The 19,367-nt window shown below is 38.6% G+C and overlaps 1 protein-coding gene across 3 annotated transcripts in view; it reads left to right on the top strand.

Annotated features, from left to right (window-relative positions):
* myrip (myosin VIIA and Rab interacting protein) overlaps positions 1-19,367 on the top strand; it is a 112,365-nt gene that overhangs the window by 73,185 nt on the left and 19,813 nt on the right. For all 3 annotated transcript variants that reach the window (XM_011488854.3, XM_011488853.3, XM_011488855.3), the window contains exons 4-5: positions 10,364-10,500; positions 18,056-18,136. In XM_011488854.3, the coding sequence (XP_011487156.2) occupies positions 10,364-10,500; positions 18,056-18,136 (218 nt within the window). The remainder of the gene's footprint in view (positions 1-10,363; positions 10,501-18,055; positions 18,137-19,367) is intronic.

Genomic DNA, 19,367 nt, shown 5'->3' with positions numbered 1-19,367 from the left:
AAGTTTGGAAAACTTATTTGAAAAAAAAGGTTCATGTTTCATTGATCCAAAAAGAAAAACGTTGATTGATTTAAATCTTATCATAATAGTGACAATAACATACAAAATAGATGAGTGTATTTTCTTTACTAAGGGGTTAAGTACGACTTGATGGCTCCTTCTGGATTGTGGTCCGTGAGAAATCAATGCAAATGGCTCTTCAAGTGTTGAAGGTTGCAGACCCCTGCCCTAAATGTGGTGGCAAACAGCAATGCACACAGGCCTTTTGGGGTGCCCTAAAACCATATGAGAAATGCATAAGTGCTTAAATAAGTTTTAATACATTGCTAACCAATCTGCATTCTAAACTGACCCTAGTGCACTGAAAAAATGAGGCCACATTTTATTTACTGTTAACAGAGGGAATTGTTTTGGTGCTCTTAGCTCATTTTCTCAAATCCTTGATTACTTCACTGATTGGGTTTTCTGTTTCGGTTGGATCGCTACTTTTCTTATTAAGGTTTTTTTGGTTTTTAATCAATCTTTTTGTTCAACTTAGAATTTGTTTGTCCACTCAGTCACAGTCCTGCTAAGTTTCCTCTGACAATAATATACAGCTGTTTACTAGATAAGCGTAGCCTATTTAGAAGTCTGGCTTTCATTATGTTCATTTTAAATGTGCTGTAACATCCTTTTGTTCTAATGTGAATATGGTTATGTTTCTCACATTTTAAGTTTAGTTATTTTTAATGAAATTGTTTGTTTTTTTTATACCAGCAAGGTTTCTTTTCCAGAAATTTGTTTTGGTTTGAATTTGACTTAACACACCTCACTCTTTCATGTCACACTATTCTTTTTTGTTCCATCCTGAAGCAATTTTGTAGTTTGGTCAATATATGTCACTAGTTTCAGTGCATCAGGAGCTTCACAACTCTGAACCATTTCAATACGATTTGATTCCTTTTGGTTTTGTGGTTCAGAAAGCTTTGGTTTCTCCATCACTAGTGGAAACTCAAATGTTTCAGAAATAAATACAGCACATAACAAAACCTTGAAACAAAGAAAAAAGTGACTAATCAGATAACCTAAAGGACAGACACTTAAATGCACTGACGGAAATTGCCTAAAATGAAAACAGCTGCGGATGATTATCAACCTGAACCTGGTGTGATTGACAGCAGGAAGGGCCCAATTCTCACAAAAAGCTTGATTTATTTTTTGTTTATTCAGAATTTCATGAATTGAGTTATTTAACCGTGGAGAACACAAAGGCAATTGTCTTTAGGGTTTTTAAAGTTGATTTAACAACAATTTGATTTAACAAATTTGGGTTTTGCTGTTTTTTTTGGTAAGTAGTAATTAACAACAGCCGAAAAATGAAAAACATAAAAATAAAAAATAGAAGGAAAACTACATACAATAATTTCTTTTAACTTAACAAACAAAAAACAAAGACGAGGGCCAAATTTGAGTCTGTAGGTTCTCCAGCTAATATGCGCTACAGTGCATATAAATGTGTTTGTTTATATTTAGTGGCAAATTTGATGTGAATATCAAGGGCATTGAAGAGGAAACGGGGCTGGGTCTTTCAGCATGACAACAATCCCAAATACACTGCCTGGGTAACGAGGGACTGGCTTCAGAAAAAGCATTTCAAGGTCATGGGGTGGCCCAGCCGTTCTATGGATCTCAACCTCAGTGAAAATCTTTCGAGGGAGTTGAAAGTCTGTGTTGCCTGGCAACAGCCCCAAAACATCACTGCTCTAGAGGAGATCTGCATGGAGGAATGGGCCAAAATACCAGCAACAGTTTGTAAAAACCTTGTGAAGACTTGCAGAAAACGATTGACAGCTGTCATTGCCAACAAAGGGTATATGACAAAGAACTGAGTTGAACTTTTGTTATTGACCAAATATTTATTTTCCACCATAACTTACAAATAAACTTTTTAAGTGGGAGAACTTGCACAATTGGTGGTGACTATATACTTTTTTGCCCCATTGAACATCTTTAAGATGACATTTTTGCTAAAGTTCGAAGTCATTACTCCTCTGAGCCTGTTGTTTTTGTCTGTCGCTGTTGACGTTTTCACTTGGGACTGCACGTGATTTGCTGGAGTAGATTACCAAGCCTCCAGCAGAATCACAGCTTTTTCATTTTTCATGCCAAACAAACTTTTTAGAGGAATTCGTTGTACATCTAAAAGACCTGCAGCAAAGTAGATTAATAATGGCATTACTCAGGTTTTTCTTTGAAAACACATGAGAATTGTGGTTTGACTTGTTTCTTTCAAAGATTTTGTACAGGCTGCTGCATTCTCATAAAATGGAATTTGTCACTGATGTAAGTTAGAGTTGTGCTTATTATCCAAAGCTGCTGGAATGAGCTCATTAAAAAGATTTGCTCCATGAATGCATTCACAGACCTGTTAGAGTCTTGACCCGAGCTCGGACAGTGTAGCTCCGCTTACTGACCAGATGGATGCCTGAATGATGCAGAGTCTTCTTTTATGAATCTCTGTTTATATTTTGATATATTACAGTTTATGTTCTGCATGAAAGCTGTTTTTTAAAGACCTAATTAAATTTAATTGAGTTTTAGAGGAAAAGCTGATAAACTTGTGGATTTTTTGTATTAGTTCACCAGTTAAGCCTTTGATTTACTTGTTTGCCTTCACCATTTAAATGAGCTTAATGGGAAATAGCCTGTGTTTGAGTGCCATTCTGCAAATTAGCTAGAAAACTTGTCCAATCAGAGACTGAATTCGATAGCAATGTAACGTTTATTCTAAATATGGACGACCCAACCCTTGGACAATTGATTATGGAGGAAAAATTAAAAATAGTGGTTTGTGCCCAGCTGGAGTTATATGAAACCAAGTCTTTTAAATATCAGAAAAGAACTGTGAAATAAAAAGACAGGAGTAAGATTCAAGAGATTTGCACCAAACCTCTTCCTGTAGGGGGCAAACGTGCTTGTAATCAGTAGCAAATAAAAAAAAGTACCTTCCGTAGTTCACCTCAAATAATGTTTCTGTTCAATTTTTCCCTAAAAAAAAAAGATAATTTCTTTTCTAACCAAAACCCCAAGTGTCTCTACAGACATTCAAAAAATTTTAATAACTGATCACGTCAGTATTTGTCATAATGTGAGGGGCAGGATAAAATCCAAAAGCCCAGTGTTGCAGGGATGCACACCTCAGTTAGGTGGGACTTAGGAGTTTGTAATTCACTTTAGTCTTCCTCTCAGAACTGAGCATGTGAGCACTTTGTCCCAGGATAACTAATTGCCTCAGTGCTGTGCTCCGAGCTGTCCCGACTGAAGAGACATTCATCTGTTACACAGCGGGTGATGAAGGTCTAAAGAGAGGCGGGTTGTAAAGATTCAGACAGTCATTAAACAAGGAAGTGAGGGTGTTCTATGAAAGCTGTGGGTCTTTAAAGGAAGAGCTACTGTATAAAAGGATGAGGCGGAAGAGTGAAGGGCTTCATGGCTGCCTGGAGGTGTTCTGTTAAATTTGACCTTTTTTAGGAAACAGGTGAGCAACTGTCAATATGAAATACAATCCAAATACAAATCCTGGTTGGGACCCTTCTGTGTGGAATTTGAATGTTCTCCCCATGGATGCATGGGTTATCTCTGGGCACTCTGGCTTCTTCCCACAGCTCAAAAATATGCTTCAGAGGTTGATCTGTTACTTCAACATTCATTCTTGCAGTAGTCCAAAAATGTTATTTTGAATATTTTAATCTAATTGCAATTTTTTTTTGCTAATTCCCCTTCTGCCTATCAAACACACGGCTGGCTAATCCTGGTCTCGGCAGGTTACACTTGAGGTTTTTCCAACGTGTGCTCAGAATATCCTCTGAAAGTAGCATACCAAATCAATAATGGGGGAGAAAATGGGGGAGAAAAAGAACAACATGGTCATGAGAGAAACACAGAACATTTTTTAGATTCTCTTTATGGCAACAAATAACAATAAAGTAGGCTAATAATCTTACCTTGAAACACGGAAATTGTGATAAGTGTACACCAAAGGGATCTTATTTTTGGAAAATGCTCTCCACATCATCACAAAGACAAAGACAGTTAATCAATATTTTTGCTGCTGTCTAGAAACATCCAATATGCGACGACTGCTGGATAAGAGCATTGTTTTTGTTTTCCGAGGGCCACACACTCTTTAAATCAGAGCGACAGGTCAGACAGTCTATGACCTGGTTGGCAGCATGTGTCACAATCATTGGCCCACATCCTTCTTTTCTTCCCCTCCAGTCGTCTCTGCTAATGACCATATTTGAAAGTTTTTTAGGGGTGTTTGATTTGAAAAGCTGCCTAAAGCATATTTCCCCATTTACATCTCTGTACTGTCATTTTTTTCCCTCAGTTGCAGATGTGGCATAAATTAGTTAACATCAGCATCTCTTCAGTTATGTGGACTGTGTTTGTTGGTGTGTTCTTAGCAAACACACAGAGCATAATCTGAATAATAGAACGGGTAACAGGGTTGCTTTTAGGGTTCTGATTTAATTTGCAATTTACCAGTATTTTATCTAAAACAAAGATGATTTTAAGAAAAATACTCTACAAAAATCCCAAATTACCATGTGAGTTTTTTTATGTGTTTCTTTAAGTGAATATGAGACATAGCATCAGCTTTGTGCTACAGCAAAGATATGTACATTTTTAATCATATTTAATGTTCCAAGAGTGCCAGTAAACACCCACTTCATGTAAGTGTTGCTTTTCTGTCCTTCTATTTTGCGGCAGATTCACTCCTATAGGTAAAGGCGTCTTAGAACACTAAAAAGATTCTTGTTTGGTCAGAAGTTGCAGTTTAAAGATATCTTACAACGCTAAAAGTCAAACATCTAGAATAGAAAAGATTATTTTGATATATAATGATCATAATTCACAATAGGTACCCACTGTTTAGGCCAGATGAACTTAAAGTACTAAAAAACGTTTGTTTTTTTTTAAAGACAGGCAATTAGAATTTTTTTTTTACCAATTTATAGAATAAAACAAAACATTCACAAACTTTAAACACAATAAAGCTCGAAATTATTTAGGTTTTTGTACATGATTGTTAAAGTCCCTTCTTTTCTTCTTATTTCCTTTTCCTATTTCTGAAAAAAATGCGTTACTTTGTTCCAAGTTGTTGTAATGACTGGAATTGGGTAAAAAAAAATAACAATAAAATACTGTCAGACCTCACAGCTCAAGAGCCTCCCAATCTTCAGGCACTTTGATGTAACCCTGCAGCTGAAAGCAGCTTATTATTTTCTTTCATTATCAAGATCAGCCAGTTACACACAAACATTGTCTGTGGAGAACACAGTTTGTTTGATGTCCTGTTATCCACCACCACAGCTTTCTTTCCTCTCTCTGTACTCTCTTCTCTCTGCAGAAGCTTCAACAGAAGCTGAACCAATTCATTAGAAAGGCCCGAAAAAGTCAATTATGGTAATAGTTCTCTTTGCTGGAGGGCTTTGAAACTTAACAAATCAGGTGCTTTTTATTGCACTGCTTTACATAGGTCCATATATTTTATTTAGGCATCATTTACATCTGCAAATTTGTCCTGTGAAGTAAAGAGGGCAACACGGCCTTGGATAAGAGGACCGGGCAAGCAGGGAGGCGGCGGTTCCACAAGGAGCTGAGTGAAGTGATGATAGAGGAAGGGTAAGCTGCTGTCAGGGGACCATCCACAGGAATTCCTCTCACTTATTCATACAGCAGCCAAGCATTGGGACATCTCCCAGCCTCATTATGAAATCTGTATTTGCAGAAGCTCATAGAACAGACAAGCTCTTGCTTGAAAGCCTCAGCTTATCCACTTCACTCTCCTCCCCTCTTCAGTTCTTTTCTGGATCAGGTCACCCAAGGGAGGAGATGTCAAACTCCATTCACTTAGGCACCTCTCCCACTGTCCCAAATTGATTTAGCTTTTTTTCTGTGTACTTTTTTTCAAGTTTGTCCTGCTGGTATGAAAGGAAAATGCCTGTCTTGATTTATGTATTTTGTTTAGTTTTTTTCTGGTCAGACATTGGATTAACAGCTGAATTGAAGCTAATCTGCATTTGAGGATGACCACATACAGTTTAAATTTTGCCCAGGTAGGATAACTGCCTCATGGAACATGGATAAGATTGTTGTTACCACTTTATCGATAAAAAGAAAACCCTTTTAATGGTCACAGAAATATTGCAAACCTGTCATGTGTAACCATCAACAAATAAAATTAGATGTTGCTGTCACAGAACAAGCAGACGGCTGGTTCCAACTGCAGAAGGTTGGCGAGATTCGGGCCAGGCGGCAGGCAAACAGTGTCAGACAAAACAAGGTCAGGAAATCAGAAGATCAGGTACAGATATAACGCTTGGTAATGCAGGCAGAGTGGCACAAACAATCCTTCACACTGAGTGAGGCTCAGTACAGTGCTTAAGTATACTGTGAGTTATTGCAAATGAAAGTCAGGTATGTGGCTTCTAGAAACTGTGCGCCGGGGTTGCTGGGAGATGAAGTGCCCTCAGAAATCTGCAGACGGTCCCTGCTGGTGATCAGAGGAGGAGACAGAGCTCTGACTTCTGACAGTTGTTTTGACATTTTTTATATAAAGCAAAAAGAAAAAGATCCTATGTTTCAAGTTTTTAATAAACCTTATTCACTAAAATAATAGAAAACTATTCAAAATTGAAAATCAGAAATGTTATCTTTTTGATTTTTCTACGTGTCTGTTTTGAAGTTGGTTCATTTTCTCCATCATGGTCTTAAAGCCCTGTAATTTGTATTTCACTTCCGTCCAACGCCACCTCAGCCTCTTAACTCTCTTCCAGATTCATTCCTTTTTTCGTCCTCAGGCTCAGATGGAAATATAAAGACAGCCCGTCCTCCACACTGGAGCTCGGCCACAAACATTAAAGTGACTGGGTTGACCCGTGGCATCAAATTAGAGAGCTGAATCTATGGAGCAGCCCAGATGATAGAGGCAGAGGATAATAAATCCCGGGGAAGGAAAGAGTGGAAGGAAGTTAAGAAGGAGGGAGGAGGGATAAATGTGGCAGCTCATTCAGCCTCAGGGCCACTCAGGATTCCTTTATTAGCATGGTTACTTCCACTCACTTCCTTTCACAACCCTGCCTCTGCAGCAGAGGCATCAATGTGCACATATTTTATGAATCTATCACTTATAATGTACTCTTTTAAAATGTAAGCAGTGGAAATGATTGCTGCATGAACATAACATAAGTATATTTCTCTAAATATTGAGAGCTGGAATCACTGATGTTTGGACACAAGCAAAACTGCATGTATACCTTTTTTTGGTTTCTTGAGTAGCAAGTGCTGTTTGGTCTATATTTTTTTTGATTTGAAATGGTTTATTTCAAGCAATCAAATAGGAATAATACACAAACAATACAATCATCAGTTATACATTCATACAATAACTAATCAAACTTAGCATAATTAGACATAAAATTAAGTATTGCTTGAAAGGGAGTGGAAGGAAGCGAACTTATATAATCCCACCCCTGTTCTACTGTAACCATTTTATTAGATGATTTATCAATATCCGATGGGAACATATGATGGGAATGGACAGAAGCTGCAAAAAGCCAAAGGAAAAACAAGCAGACCAAGAGACTAAGATGAAATTTGGGAACATTTTAAGCAACCCTGTATTAAATGAAACGTATGAAAATCTCTGAGGTTCTTACGTCACCATTAGTTATGAATTTATCACTGCCTATGCAATGATGCACCTTTTTCCAAAGAAGAAGATGAATGAATGAATGAATGAATGAATGAATGAATGAATGAATGAATGAATGAATGAATGAATGAATGAATGAATGAATGAATGAATGAATGAATGAATGGTTTCCTATTGTGTTTTGTTTTGTTTATTTCTGGAAAATTTTCTGTCTTCTACTGAGCCCGTGTCCTGACATTAAGATATAAAAATATATCTTGTTCCCACAGATTATTATCTCGTTCGCACGAAATACTATTCCGTTCCCACAAGATACTATTGCGTTCCCTCGAAATACTATCCCGTTCCCTCGAAATGATTAACTCGTGCGAACGCAATAATTATGTCGTTCGAACGCAATAATTAATCCGTTCGAACGCAATAATTATTCACGTCATTCACGCAGATATGCTCTCTGTACGCCGGCAAAAGCCGCTTTCAGCGGTAACTTCCGTGTCTCTGTGACCCAAATTTGTTCAAAAAAGGAGCATGAAAAACAAAAATGATCACTTTATTACTGTCTCAATGAATATAAGAAAAATATCAAAAGATTTATGATAACTAGGCTGCTTTGTCATACGATAGCTCCTAGCTCCGCCGCAGAGCTCTTTGATGTATGCCTGCATTTGGGCAACTGGCTGGTCGGTTGACAGACAGACAGCTGATATTGTAGTTTAGGGTCGAATAGGAATAATAATATTCAGGACTTGTCTTTTATTAACTTTAGCAGTCAGTCGCTTTACATTAGAAGGCTATTAGGCTACATGCTAACTGACTAGCCGATCATATCCTGTTATTAATGTACGTCATAGATTTACAGCAGATACCTTCACATTTCTGTATGTGTGTGTCTCATTACATTGCATTGAAGACATGGAGGATGTTTAGAGAACATATTTATTTATTTTAAAAAGCACAAAAGCATCCATCGTATTCACGTTCATTCACATCTGGTACGCCCTCGTCATCTTGCTGCAAAAGCCGCTTCCTGCCGCTACTTCCGTGTCTCTGTGAGCATTCAATAGGGGTAAAAATAAAATAAAGAATGGTCGATCTGTTATTGTCTCGATGAAAATCTGAAAAATATATTAAGCTGGCTGCATCGCCTAAAGCACTTACCTTTAGATCGTAGCATAACAACAATAGCACAACGTCACGTTTCCCAGCATGCACAGCGGCCAATCATTGGTCTTGTTGTTTAACCTTGGTCACAGGGACACGGTGATTGGCCAATGATTTGCTGCAAAGCATGCTGGGAAACTTGATGTACTGCTATTTATTATTTATTTTTACCCCTATTGAATGCTCACAGAGACACGGAAGTAGCGGCAGGAAGCGGCTTTTGCACCAAGATGACCGGAGGGCGTACCAGATGTGAACGTGAATAGATGGATGCTTCTGTGCTTTTTAAAATAAATGAATCTGTTCTCTAAACATCCTCCGTGTCTTCAATGCAATGTAATGAGACACACACATACAGAAATGTGAAGGTATCTGCTGTAAATCTATGACGTAAATTAATAACAGGATCAATGATCGGCTAGTCAGTTAGCATGTATCCTTATAGCCTTCGAATGTAAAGCAACTGACTGCTAAAGTTAATAAAAGACAAGTCCTGAATATTATTATTCCTATTCGACCCTAAACTACAATATCAGCTGTCTGTCTGTCAACCGACCAGCCAGTTGCCCAAATGCCGGCATACATCAGAGAGCTCTGCGGTGGAGCTAGTAGTAGCCTAGCAGGAGCTATCGTATGACAAAGCAGCCTAGTTATCATAAATCTTTTGATATTTTTCTTATATTCATTGAGACGGTAATAAAGTGATCATTTTTGTTTTTCATATTCCTTTTTTGAACGAATATGGGTCACAGAGACACGGAAGTTACCGCTGAAAGCGGCTTAGTTTTGCCGGCGTACAGAGAGCATATCCCGGTGTATGACTTATGACATGAATAATTACTGCGTTTGAACGGATTAATTATTGCGTTCGAACGACATAATTATTGCGTTCGCACGAGTTAATCATTTCGAGGGAACGGAATAGTATTTTGAGGGAACGCAATAGTATCTTGTGGGAACGCAATAGTTATTTCGTGCGAACGACATAATAACTTGTGGGAACAAGATATTAATCTGTGGGAACAAGATATATTTTTATATCTTAATGTCAGGACACGGGCTCCGTAGTCTTCTGAGATGTTTCATTTTATTTTACTTCATTTAAAAAAAAAAATATTTCTTAAATGCAATGTTGTTTAATTTTTTTCATTGTTTTGCTTTTTTAATTGCCGTTGTGATCTCTATTCCGTTTTCCTGGGCTGAGTGATTTGTTGTGTGAGTTTCACTTCAGGGCCACCGTAAAACTCTTATTGCATTCAAAGAGTATTCCTTACAAACATTAAAACAAATAAATAAAATTACCCCAAAAAGTTCCTCTAAAATGCTTAAAATGAATACTTGACTTCATAAAAGGCCCCCCTGCGAGCATGTAATGTCTGTGGTTTGAAATCTGTTACGATTTTGGATAATTACCATAAACTCCAATTCCTGCCTGTTTGCTTGCCATCTGTTCCCTTTGACTCAAGGTTGTGTTTTCTGCTCTTCCTTCTGTCTTCTCTGCAGGATTTATAGGACACAGTCACTGGAATGGTATTATAACAATGTGAAGAGCCGCTTCAAGAGGTTTGGCAGTGCCAAGGTTTTGAAGACTTTGTACAGAAAGCACATCATTGAGAGAGGAGCGTTTTCTGATCTCCCAGGTTAGTTCTCTTTGATTAGCCTTGCACCATCTGCACCGACGTTTGTCACGTTTTTGTTCTTTGAGATCAAATTAATTGGTCGATTTGGCCATAAGAGGCCACTTTTTATGAAAAAAAAGAGCTAGATGAAGCTAAATTTCAGTTGATCTCCTGCTGGGAAACCTTCCGTGTCCCCAGTCTAGACCACCATCACTTAAGCGTTTTTTCAAGCTGCCCCCACATGTGAGGCCATGTTTTGACGCAGCTGCTTCATGATGCCTCTGCGGCTGACAAAGAGGCAATGTTTCATAACCTGATTCATGGGATTAGAGGGATGAAGAGAGGACGAATCAGGTCTGCGCTCAGGCACAACCGCGGATGAAGCTGATATGAAGGGATATTTGAGAATGCATCATCATGATAAAATGAGTTAAGTTTGCCCGGGATTTGTAAAGAGATTTGATTGCTCTTGGTAATATGGGCAAAAGGAAATAGTCTGTCATAGTAAATGATATCTGCTGTTATTAATCCAGTAAAAAAAAAAAAAGCTTTACTGATAAGCTTATTTTTGCTGTTGTCCACAAAATTTCCTCAAGATGGAGTGAATTTGATTGTTTCAGATAGTAGATAAAAAATAAGCACTTTTATTATATGGTATTAACTAAGAATTGCTGCTGAAGGAAAAAAAAAGTTAATTTCTTTATTTAAAAAAAGAGACTAAGAAAATGACTTACAGTTTTGTGTCATTGTTCTCCAAAAGTGAGGACTTAAACATCCTTCTGCAATACATCATTTCAATTAATTAAATTAAACCTTGATTATTCAAAGAAGCTGGTTGCTATCTACATTTAAAACCTTAATTTTTAATAAATTGTATGACACATGTTAGAATTGCACATTCCTAGTTCCCACAATTAAGTTTTCATTGTCATGGTTGACTTCTGGAAAAAATATTTCCCTTCTGAGTTTCTCCCTTCCTCCATATTCAGGGAGGATGGGGGATTATGAGACTCGGATGATGTTCTCCCAGCTTGCATGAGCCAAACAGACTGCTTTCTGTCTAATTCGCAAATGCATCCATCTCTGCTCCAAATAACAGGCAAACTGACCTGCCAGCTTTTTGGCAGTGCAGTTATGAATCTGCATAAGGTTGGCTTGTGAGAATTCCTCTTTAGGTTTGACTGGAGGTTTTATTTATGTGTAATTTGACAGTTTCATTTTAAATGAATCATAAAGTGGCGGCGAAATCAAACCAAAGACAACATGTGACCTTCAAACAAGCAAGGGAGGAGCGGTCAGCGAGCCATCTGGACCTTTTTTGTTCTGATTTCTCAGGTGGATGTGGAGGAGTGCTTTCCTGTCATGTTTGCGTTTTTGAGTCTACTCAAACAAAACTAGAATAGAGCGGCTCCTTTGGTGATAAAAGAAAAGAAAAAGCATCGGTTTGAGATCACAAGCTAACAAACAGGGTGGAGAAAAACTCTTTTCGCTTTTTTCAGAGATGCTAAGGAGGATCTCATTCCGTAAAGACTGTGATATGTGAAGTCTTTGATGGCTGCATAGCATGACATTTGGTGAATGGGGCTTATGTTGAACAATTCTCCAGCCTCCTGTTGGTTTGCAGAGATGTCCTTGTTTTCACTGTTTAGGGAGCTCAAAATGCAGACTGCCAGCATTTCTGAACGTTTCCTCTTTTAATTTATTTACACAAGCTATTAAAGTTAAAACGGATTACTTCCCTGTGTATCAAGACAGAAGGGATATATCATTAGGTGGTGGTGCCACATTTTGGCTAAGCCAGTGTAACTGTTTGTGTTTCACAAATGCAATGTTTTACATTTAAAAATGTAAAAAAGACAAAAAGGCAAGATTGGTTTAGCTTGTCCAAAGCAGCCACATGGTGGCTCTTTGTCTTTGACAAAAAATGCTAACAAATGGCTTGATGGCCACAAAAATATAAGTGATTCATATTTTTTTAAACAGTTAAGTGGGATTTTGCAGCTCTCACTGGGTTTTGGTCAGGAAAAAACTGGACCAAACGGCTCCTTTAATGTTATAGGTTGCAAACCCCTGGTCCAAAGCCCTTTGTATCTCTATGACCTGTAGCTGGACTCAAGCAAAATAGGAGCTGTGCACACAAGTGGGATCCATTACTTACCAGCTATAGAAATGATCTCAGGCTTTTGGTTTTGAGTGCAGAACCTCCAGCTACACATACACTGTGTCTCCAAATCTTCCACCACATTTTACATCAGTGAAGCGGGAGTAAAACTGGACACTTTTTGACGCTGTTGTCACTTTTGGGATTTTTATTCTTATGACTGTGTTTTAGGAAGGAGATGTGGAGAGCAGTGTTGTGCCTGGAAGGAATAGAGGGTGGAAAGTTAAACAGGAGCCTGAAGCTGCTGCTGTTCAAAGCCAACAGTGGAACTCAGATGCTGTAGACTTTTTCTTCTTTTTTTTCCCATCATGCATTTATGGATGTGAGGAATGAAAATGAACTAAAACCAAACACTTGGCACACACATTTGGTCCCCTTTGATCTAATTTTGAGGGCATTTAGGATTTTTAAGGATTGTTTGTTTTATTTGAAACCCTTGTGCTTCATCCCACTCTTTGTTTTGAAACTGCTAGAAATCATTAAATGTTGCAGCAGGTCCAGAACTCATTTCCCAGTTGTAAAGTTTGTGTTATAAAACAGTTTTTCCTTCATGCCAAGGTGTGTGTGGTATTGGCATTTTCGGTCCCTCCAGGCTTTTGTACGGGTTGTTTTTACCCTGCTCTTCCTCTGGTTAATGCATCAAAAAGATTAGTCCAATCAGGGCGAGTGACTTCGGCGGCTCTCTGAAAACATGAAAGTAGAACAGAGAAAGTTAATTACTGCAGACCTTTAATACTCCTTGATTTTGAATTTCTCTTCCATCATTTAAACTTTAAAGGTCAGGTTCCCCCTGTAGTCAATTAACGTCTTCACACACACACATGCTGTTTTTGCAATGCTGCAAATAACAAACAGTATGTATTTTAGATCACTTCTTCCATCAAGCATGATTATTACATTCAATCTCAGTGACGAATATGAATTTCATTTGCATCCCCTCAACAGAAAAACCTCAATTAAATTTATAACAATCAGTTTGTTTTTTCTCCTCTTCGAGCCAACTTGCTCTTTGTTCACTGACATCCTGTCTGCTCAGCCGTTGTTGTGAGGACTTTGTTTATGAGGCGGCGTGTGCTCCCCAGATGCTGCACTGTAATTGACAGCAAACCGTCTGGATTCCTTCACCCTCCTGCAGCAGCTGCTGCCACTCCAGCAATGTTGTTACCTCTCATTTATTATCACACTTTCATCTCTTTCCACTTCTTTTTCCTCGTACTCTGTACTTATGTCACTTTGTGTTTCAGTCCGCAATTCACAGTCTGTAGAAATGCCCTCCTGATGACTCCTCTCGTATGAAACAGTCCATTTAAGCCATATTTTTCAGGAATGTTAGCACTGGTTTAATCTGAGAGTCAAGATAAAGATGGATGAAGAGGTCAGGGCACAGGAACACTGAACAATGGGATGTACATCTTTATAATGCTGTACACTCACTCTTTTCTAACCTGAGCAAATGTGGACTAAGGCAACTAACTAAAACTGACTGTGGCCCCTGGCTCTCTGCCTGTTCAAGTCATGAATGATCTTTGTTGTTGTTGCTGCTGAGCTTAGAAAAGGTCAAAATGTAATTTATGAGTCTGTTTAGTCCAATAATAAGAAATGTAAACACATAAAAAAAGAGGTCACAAAAATCATAGTAACAATTACTTCAAGCAGGTAATGTTATTTTCCAGGCTCATTTGCAGTCCTGAAGACATGAACCTCTGATGCTTTTGCCACAAAGCCCATCAACTCTCACTTTGTGAGCTAGGAGGGGCAGCCTCACAACCTTACTTTACTACACCATCTTGATGCAGTTGATTTAGGTTTCCTCCAAGTTCTCTATGCTTAGTCCACTAAATAAAAAGGCTATAATTTGTCAAATAATATAATCAAATTAAACTTTTGATGAGAAAACACAGCAGGATTGCAAGAAACAAATGGTTGGTGCTTTTTTTCATTTAAGCTATAATTGTGTTCCCATTTCAGATTTCTCTTCATTTTTCTTTCTGTTGCGATGCTATACTAATTCATAATTAAACATTAGAAATCTTAAATTTCTGTTTTTGTAAATATGAATGTATTTGATGCATCTCTAGAACCCACTTTATTCCCTTTTGGGGTCATGGGGTTGCTGGAACCAACCCAGCAACTGTTGTGCAAAAGTGAGGTACATCCTGAACAGGTCACCAGCCTGTTGCAGGACCACACACTCATGCACACCAAGGGGAAATTTAGAGACACCAATCAACCTATAAAGCATGTTTTTGCACTGTGGGAGAGAGCCGAAGAGGCCACTCATGCTGAAGGAAAACATACGAACTCCATGCACACAGAAAGGACCCAGCCAGGACTACTGGCTAGCCACTACGTCAACGTGCAGCCATATTTGATTCATTTTAAAATAATTATTTTATTGTTTTCAAAATCCAACATGCAGACAAACTGAATTTAAGTGAACATCATGGCCTCTGTGGGTCCAGTAATGTATCACTGTTGTGCCTCACTAGTCACTGTGTGATAGCTGCCCTGACATATATGAGTCATAGGTGACCAACAGGCTTAAATGGAACGAATGGCAATTGACCAAGCAGCAAGTAGTGTCTCTTTTGGCTGTGAGTGTCACTATATAAAGCCTGTCTGTCTCCTGGCGTGAATCATTTCATCACCAGTAATCTTGCTTGATGTCTGACACGGCCCAAATGTTTTATCCCTCACATAAACCAGCTAGAGATGTCTTGTTGTAAAAAAGAAGACATCTAATCTGCCATTTGTGGAGACAAGCGTGTGTTAGGAAACGCTGTCAGACACTCGATCTGGCATCTCCCTTAGAGCTTTATTCTAAGCTGTTTCAGGTTAGTGGGGAGATTGATATCGGTTTAATGCCAATCTTTAAAAATATAATATGATTGCAAAAAACAGGTCTGTTGAAAAGAGTATAAATGACATGTATAAATGACTTTTGGAATGAGACTGGGTTGGATTTTCTGGGCCTTGTTTCTTTAAAAATACATTTATTTGTGCAGCCTTTTAATTAGCCATCTCCTATGGAATCAGGCTTCAGCTGGAAACCACAGTCTGTCCTGAAGCAGTGAGGAGTTTAGGTTAAAGTCCCACTTTTATCATCTTTGGATTGATTTTAAAGTTTTCCCAGTGGTCTTTTAACTATGAAAATGCCATTTTAGGCCAAAATAAATTTTTAAAAGTGTCATTTTCTAGGATATAGTTTCTGAGCGGAAGTGGTTCTTTGGAAATTGGTCTCTAAATTGTGGGCTGGACTATTGGCAGAGAGCAACCCTGCTCCTCTTCCCATCATCCATAACTGAGAGCTCTCTGTTTACATGCTAGCTTACAGCCCCTCACACTCCCGACCTATGATTCCTGGTGCAAAAAAAAAAAAAAGGCGAAGAATATTGGAGCTATCCAGCCGTACAGTTTTGAGCCAGATGCAGTGCAGACGAGGAAAACAAAGGCGTACATGGATCTAGTCGTCTACAAGTAGATGCAGTTTCAACTTTGAATGTAGAAACTGTGTCGGCCCCTCTAACATGAGCTTATTCCATAAGACAGGGGCTTGGTGGCTAAAGGCTCTATCTCCAACTGTGCTTTTAGAAATTCTAGGAACCACAAGCAGTCGTACATTTTGTGAGCCATGTTCTGTTTGGTTGGTAAGGCACTATGAGATCTTTAATATGGGACCATTTAAGGCCTTATAAGTTTGCAGGAGGATTTTGAACTTGATTCTAGATTCAACTGGAAGCCAGTGAAGTGAAGCTAACACACGAGGGATGTGTTCTCCTCTTCTAGTTCTTGACAACAATCTTGGCTGCTGCATTTTGAACAAGTGGAAGACTTTTTAAAGAACTTTTAGGACACGCTTCTAACAAAGAGTTCCAGTAATCCAGCCTAGACATAACAATTGCATGGATGAGTTTTTCAGCATCACTTTATATAATATATTTCTGATCTTAGCAGAGGAAAAGAAGCAGTTTTATAAGCCTGTGATATGTGAGCCTTAAATGATAAATCCTGGTTAAATAAAACCCCTAAATTTCTAACTGAGGAATTGGAGGCTATACTTCCAGGGAGACAATCTGGTCAGATAGAGCATCTCTCAGGTTTTTAGGACCTAGTATAATGACCTCTTTTATTCTCCGGGTATAGGAGGAGGTAATTAAATGTCTTCCAGGTTCTGATGTCTCTGATGCAGGCATTAAGTTTCTCCATTTGGTTATTCTGGTCAAGTGTAATGGATAACTACAACTGTGTATCGTCGGCATAACAGTGAAACTCATTGCTGTATTTCCTCTTTCCTAAGGGTAGCATGTAAATCATAAACAGGACGGGTCCTAGAACTGAGCCCTGTGGGACTCCATAGCAAATGAGAGGACTGTCCATTTAAATTAATAAACGGGTACCTACCAGAAAAATCAGATTCAAAGCATTGGGGGCAGATTCTCTGATCCCGATGTCATGCTCTAATCTCTGGAGTAAAATACCGTGGTCGATAGTGTGAAAGGCTGCACTGAGGTCTAACAGGACCAGAGATCTTCTGAGGTCAATAACAAGTCATTAGAGACTAGTGCAGTTTCAGTGCTATGGTGGGGTCTGTAGCCTGATGGAAAATCGTCAAAGTGGCTATTGTCCACAGAAGAAAGAAAAGAAAGAAAAAATCAAAGTGGGTTTTCATTTTTATTTTTAGGTCTGGATACCCAGCTGCAATTAAACAGGCTCAAAGTTGCAGCTGCAGCTTTTGCAGTCCATCCTCATGTTGGCCTTTTGTCAAAACATGTCAGCATGTTTATACCTGGTGTTACATGAGTCAAAATTAATTTACTACATTTCTGTTTGTCAAGCTGCATTTCTAATTACGCCATCTTCGGTTTTGCAGTCTTTCTAATTAAGTGGCCGTTGTAAAAATGTTGTACAGGGTAGAATTCTTGCAGGCCTTAATGGGTCACTGTGGGATTTTGTTTGTGAGTGTGGTTTTTTTGAGGTAGGGATTTCAAAACATTTTATTTCAAAAGGTCCTTTTGAAATAAAAAAGAGCAAATCCCAAGATGCTCTGGGTGTTACAAAAAAAACGATTTTCAATAGTTTTGATGTGTTTGTGTTTGAAAAAGTAGATAAATTAAATGATGAATCAAATTTCCCTTCAAGCTGTCACTTTGTTTTCTGTGCACAGTAAATATACAGAAATCCTCTGAGAACGGGATAGCAACCCATAAAATCAGTGAAACAAAAAACAGCTCTCGAGATAATACAATTGAGACATATTTGACAGCAGCAAGACATTTTGCTCCACTTTGTATAGTGTAGCCTACTTTTAACTTGTGGTGATGCTTTAATATCCAGTTTTGACGTGCAGAATTTTTATTCTAGCGACAGGCCTCAGAGTTAAAGTTTTCTCTTAAGATTTGATTGTCTGTGTTGCAGAAAGCAGCATTCAAGAGGGAAGCAACGACAATGATGGCAGCATCTGTGGCAGCGACTCTGCATTTTACAAGCACAGTGAAGGTGAGGGAAACTTCTAAAAGTTTTTAGTTTTTTAATGTTTTTACTGTTCCATCATTTCCTCAGTTGGACCTCTCCCTCTGGGTCGACTACTGTTCAGCTGCTGCTGCTCTGGATGGGGACCTGCATCACCTCTTAGTTGTGGTGGGGTGGTCCCCGCCTGTGATGCTGCATTTGGCTGGTTATGCGGCTGTTCACAGAGAGGGAGGTTCCAATTATCAGCGTTTCCAACATCTTGTTTTCGTGCTCAGCCTATTTCTCGTTGTCTTTCCCCATCAGTTAGGGGGTGGGAGGTGTGAAAGGAGTGGAGGTATGGGGAGGGGGGCCCTATTTTTTTTGTGCTTGTTTATTTTAATTGTCATGCTAGTTTTTATATTTTGTTTTGTTTTAATGTAAAGCACTTTGTGTTGTACTTTTATATGAAAAGTGCTTTATAAATAAAGTTTTGATTTGATTTGATTTGTAGCAGCCCTAACTAACACAGACACTTGACACAAATATATGTGTTTTCACCCTGAACAAACTAGATTAATTTAAGCGAAAACACTCCACTAACAATGCTCGAAGACTTGTTAATCTAATAGATTTTAACTCTATTAAAAAACAGGAAGCAACCATAATCTCATAAGATGCTGAAAAAGCATTTGATAGGGCGAAATTGGAAGTTTCTGCTTGCTGCTTTAGAAGAATTTGGGCTTGGTAAATCGATTATTAATTAGATAAAAATCCTGTATCACAATCCAAGTGCATCTGTCAAAACCAATGAACAAACCTCTGACAAGTTTTTCCTCCAAAGAGGCATCAGACAGCCGTGTCCACTGTCCCCCTCCCTCCTTTCGCTTTATTTTTTCCTTTTACAGCAGCTATAAGACAAAATAATGACATGGAAGAAATTAAAACATAAATCTTCCATCGTAAAATTAGTCCTAGCAACCAAAAGTCCAAACCCCTCAGCGGATTCAGTTTAAAACTCTTCATAGGACTCACTACAAAGGACAAAGGATGTTCAAGATGGGTCTCAGAGAATTATCTGCATGGACTGTGGCTCTGCACATCGGTCTCCTGGGTTTGGCAGAGGGTGTGTGAGGATCTGTCAACCTGGTTTGGTATCCCTATCACAGCTTCTCCATCTCTCTGTGTACTCGGTGATATGAGCGCCGTCAGTATAGAGGAAAGATCGAAATCCGTCATCTTTACTACCCTTTGCATTGCTAAAATAACAATCTTAGTTAAT

Source organism: Oryzias latipes, chromosome 20 (genome assembly GCF_002234675.1).
Source record: "Oryzias latipes chromosome 20, ASM223467v1".
Taxonomy (NCBI): domain Eukaryota; kingdom Metazoa; phylum Chordata; class Actinopteri; order Beloniformes; family Adrianichthyidae; genus Oryzias; species Oryzias latipes.
This window is presented reverse-complemented; position numbering and strand designations above follow the sequence as displayed.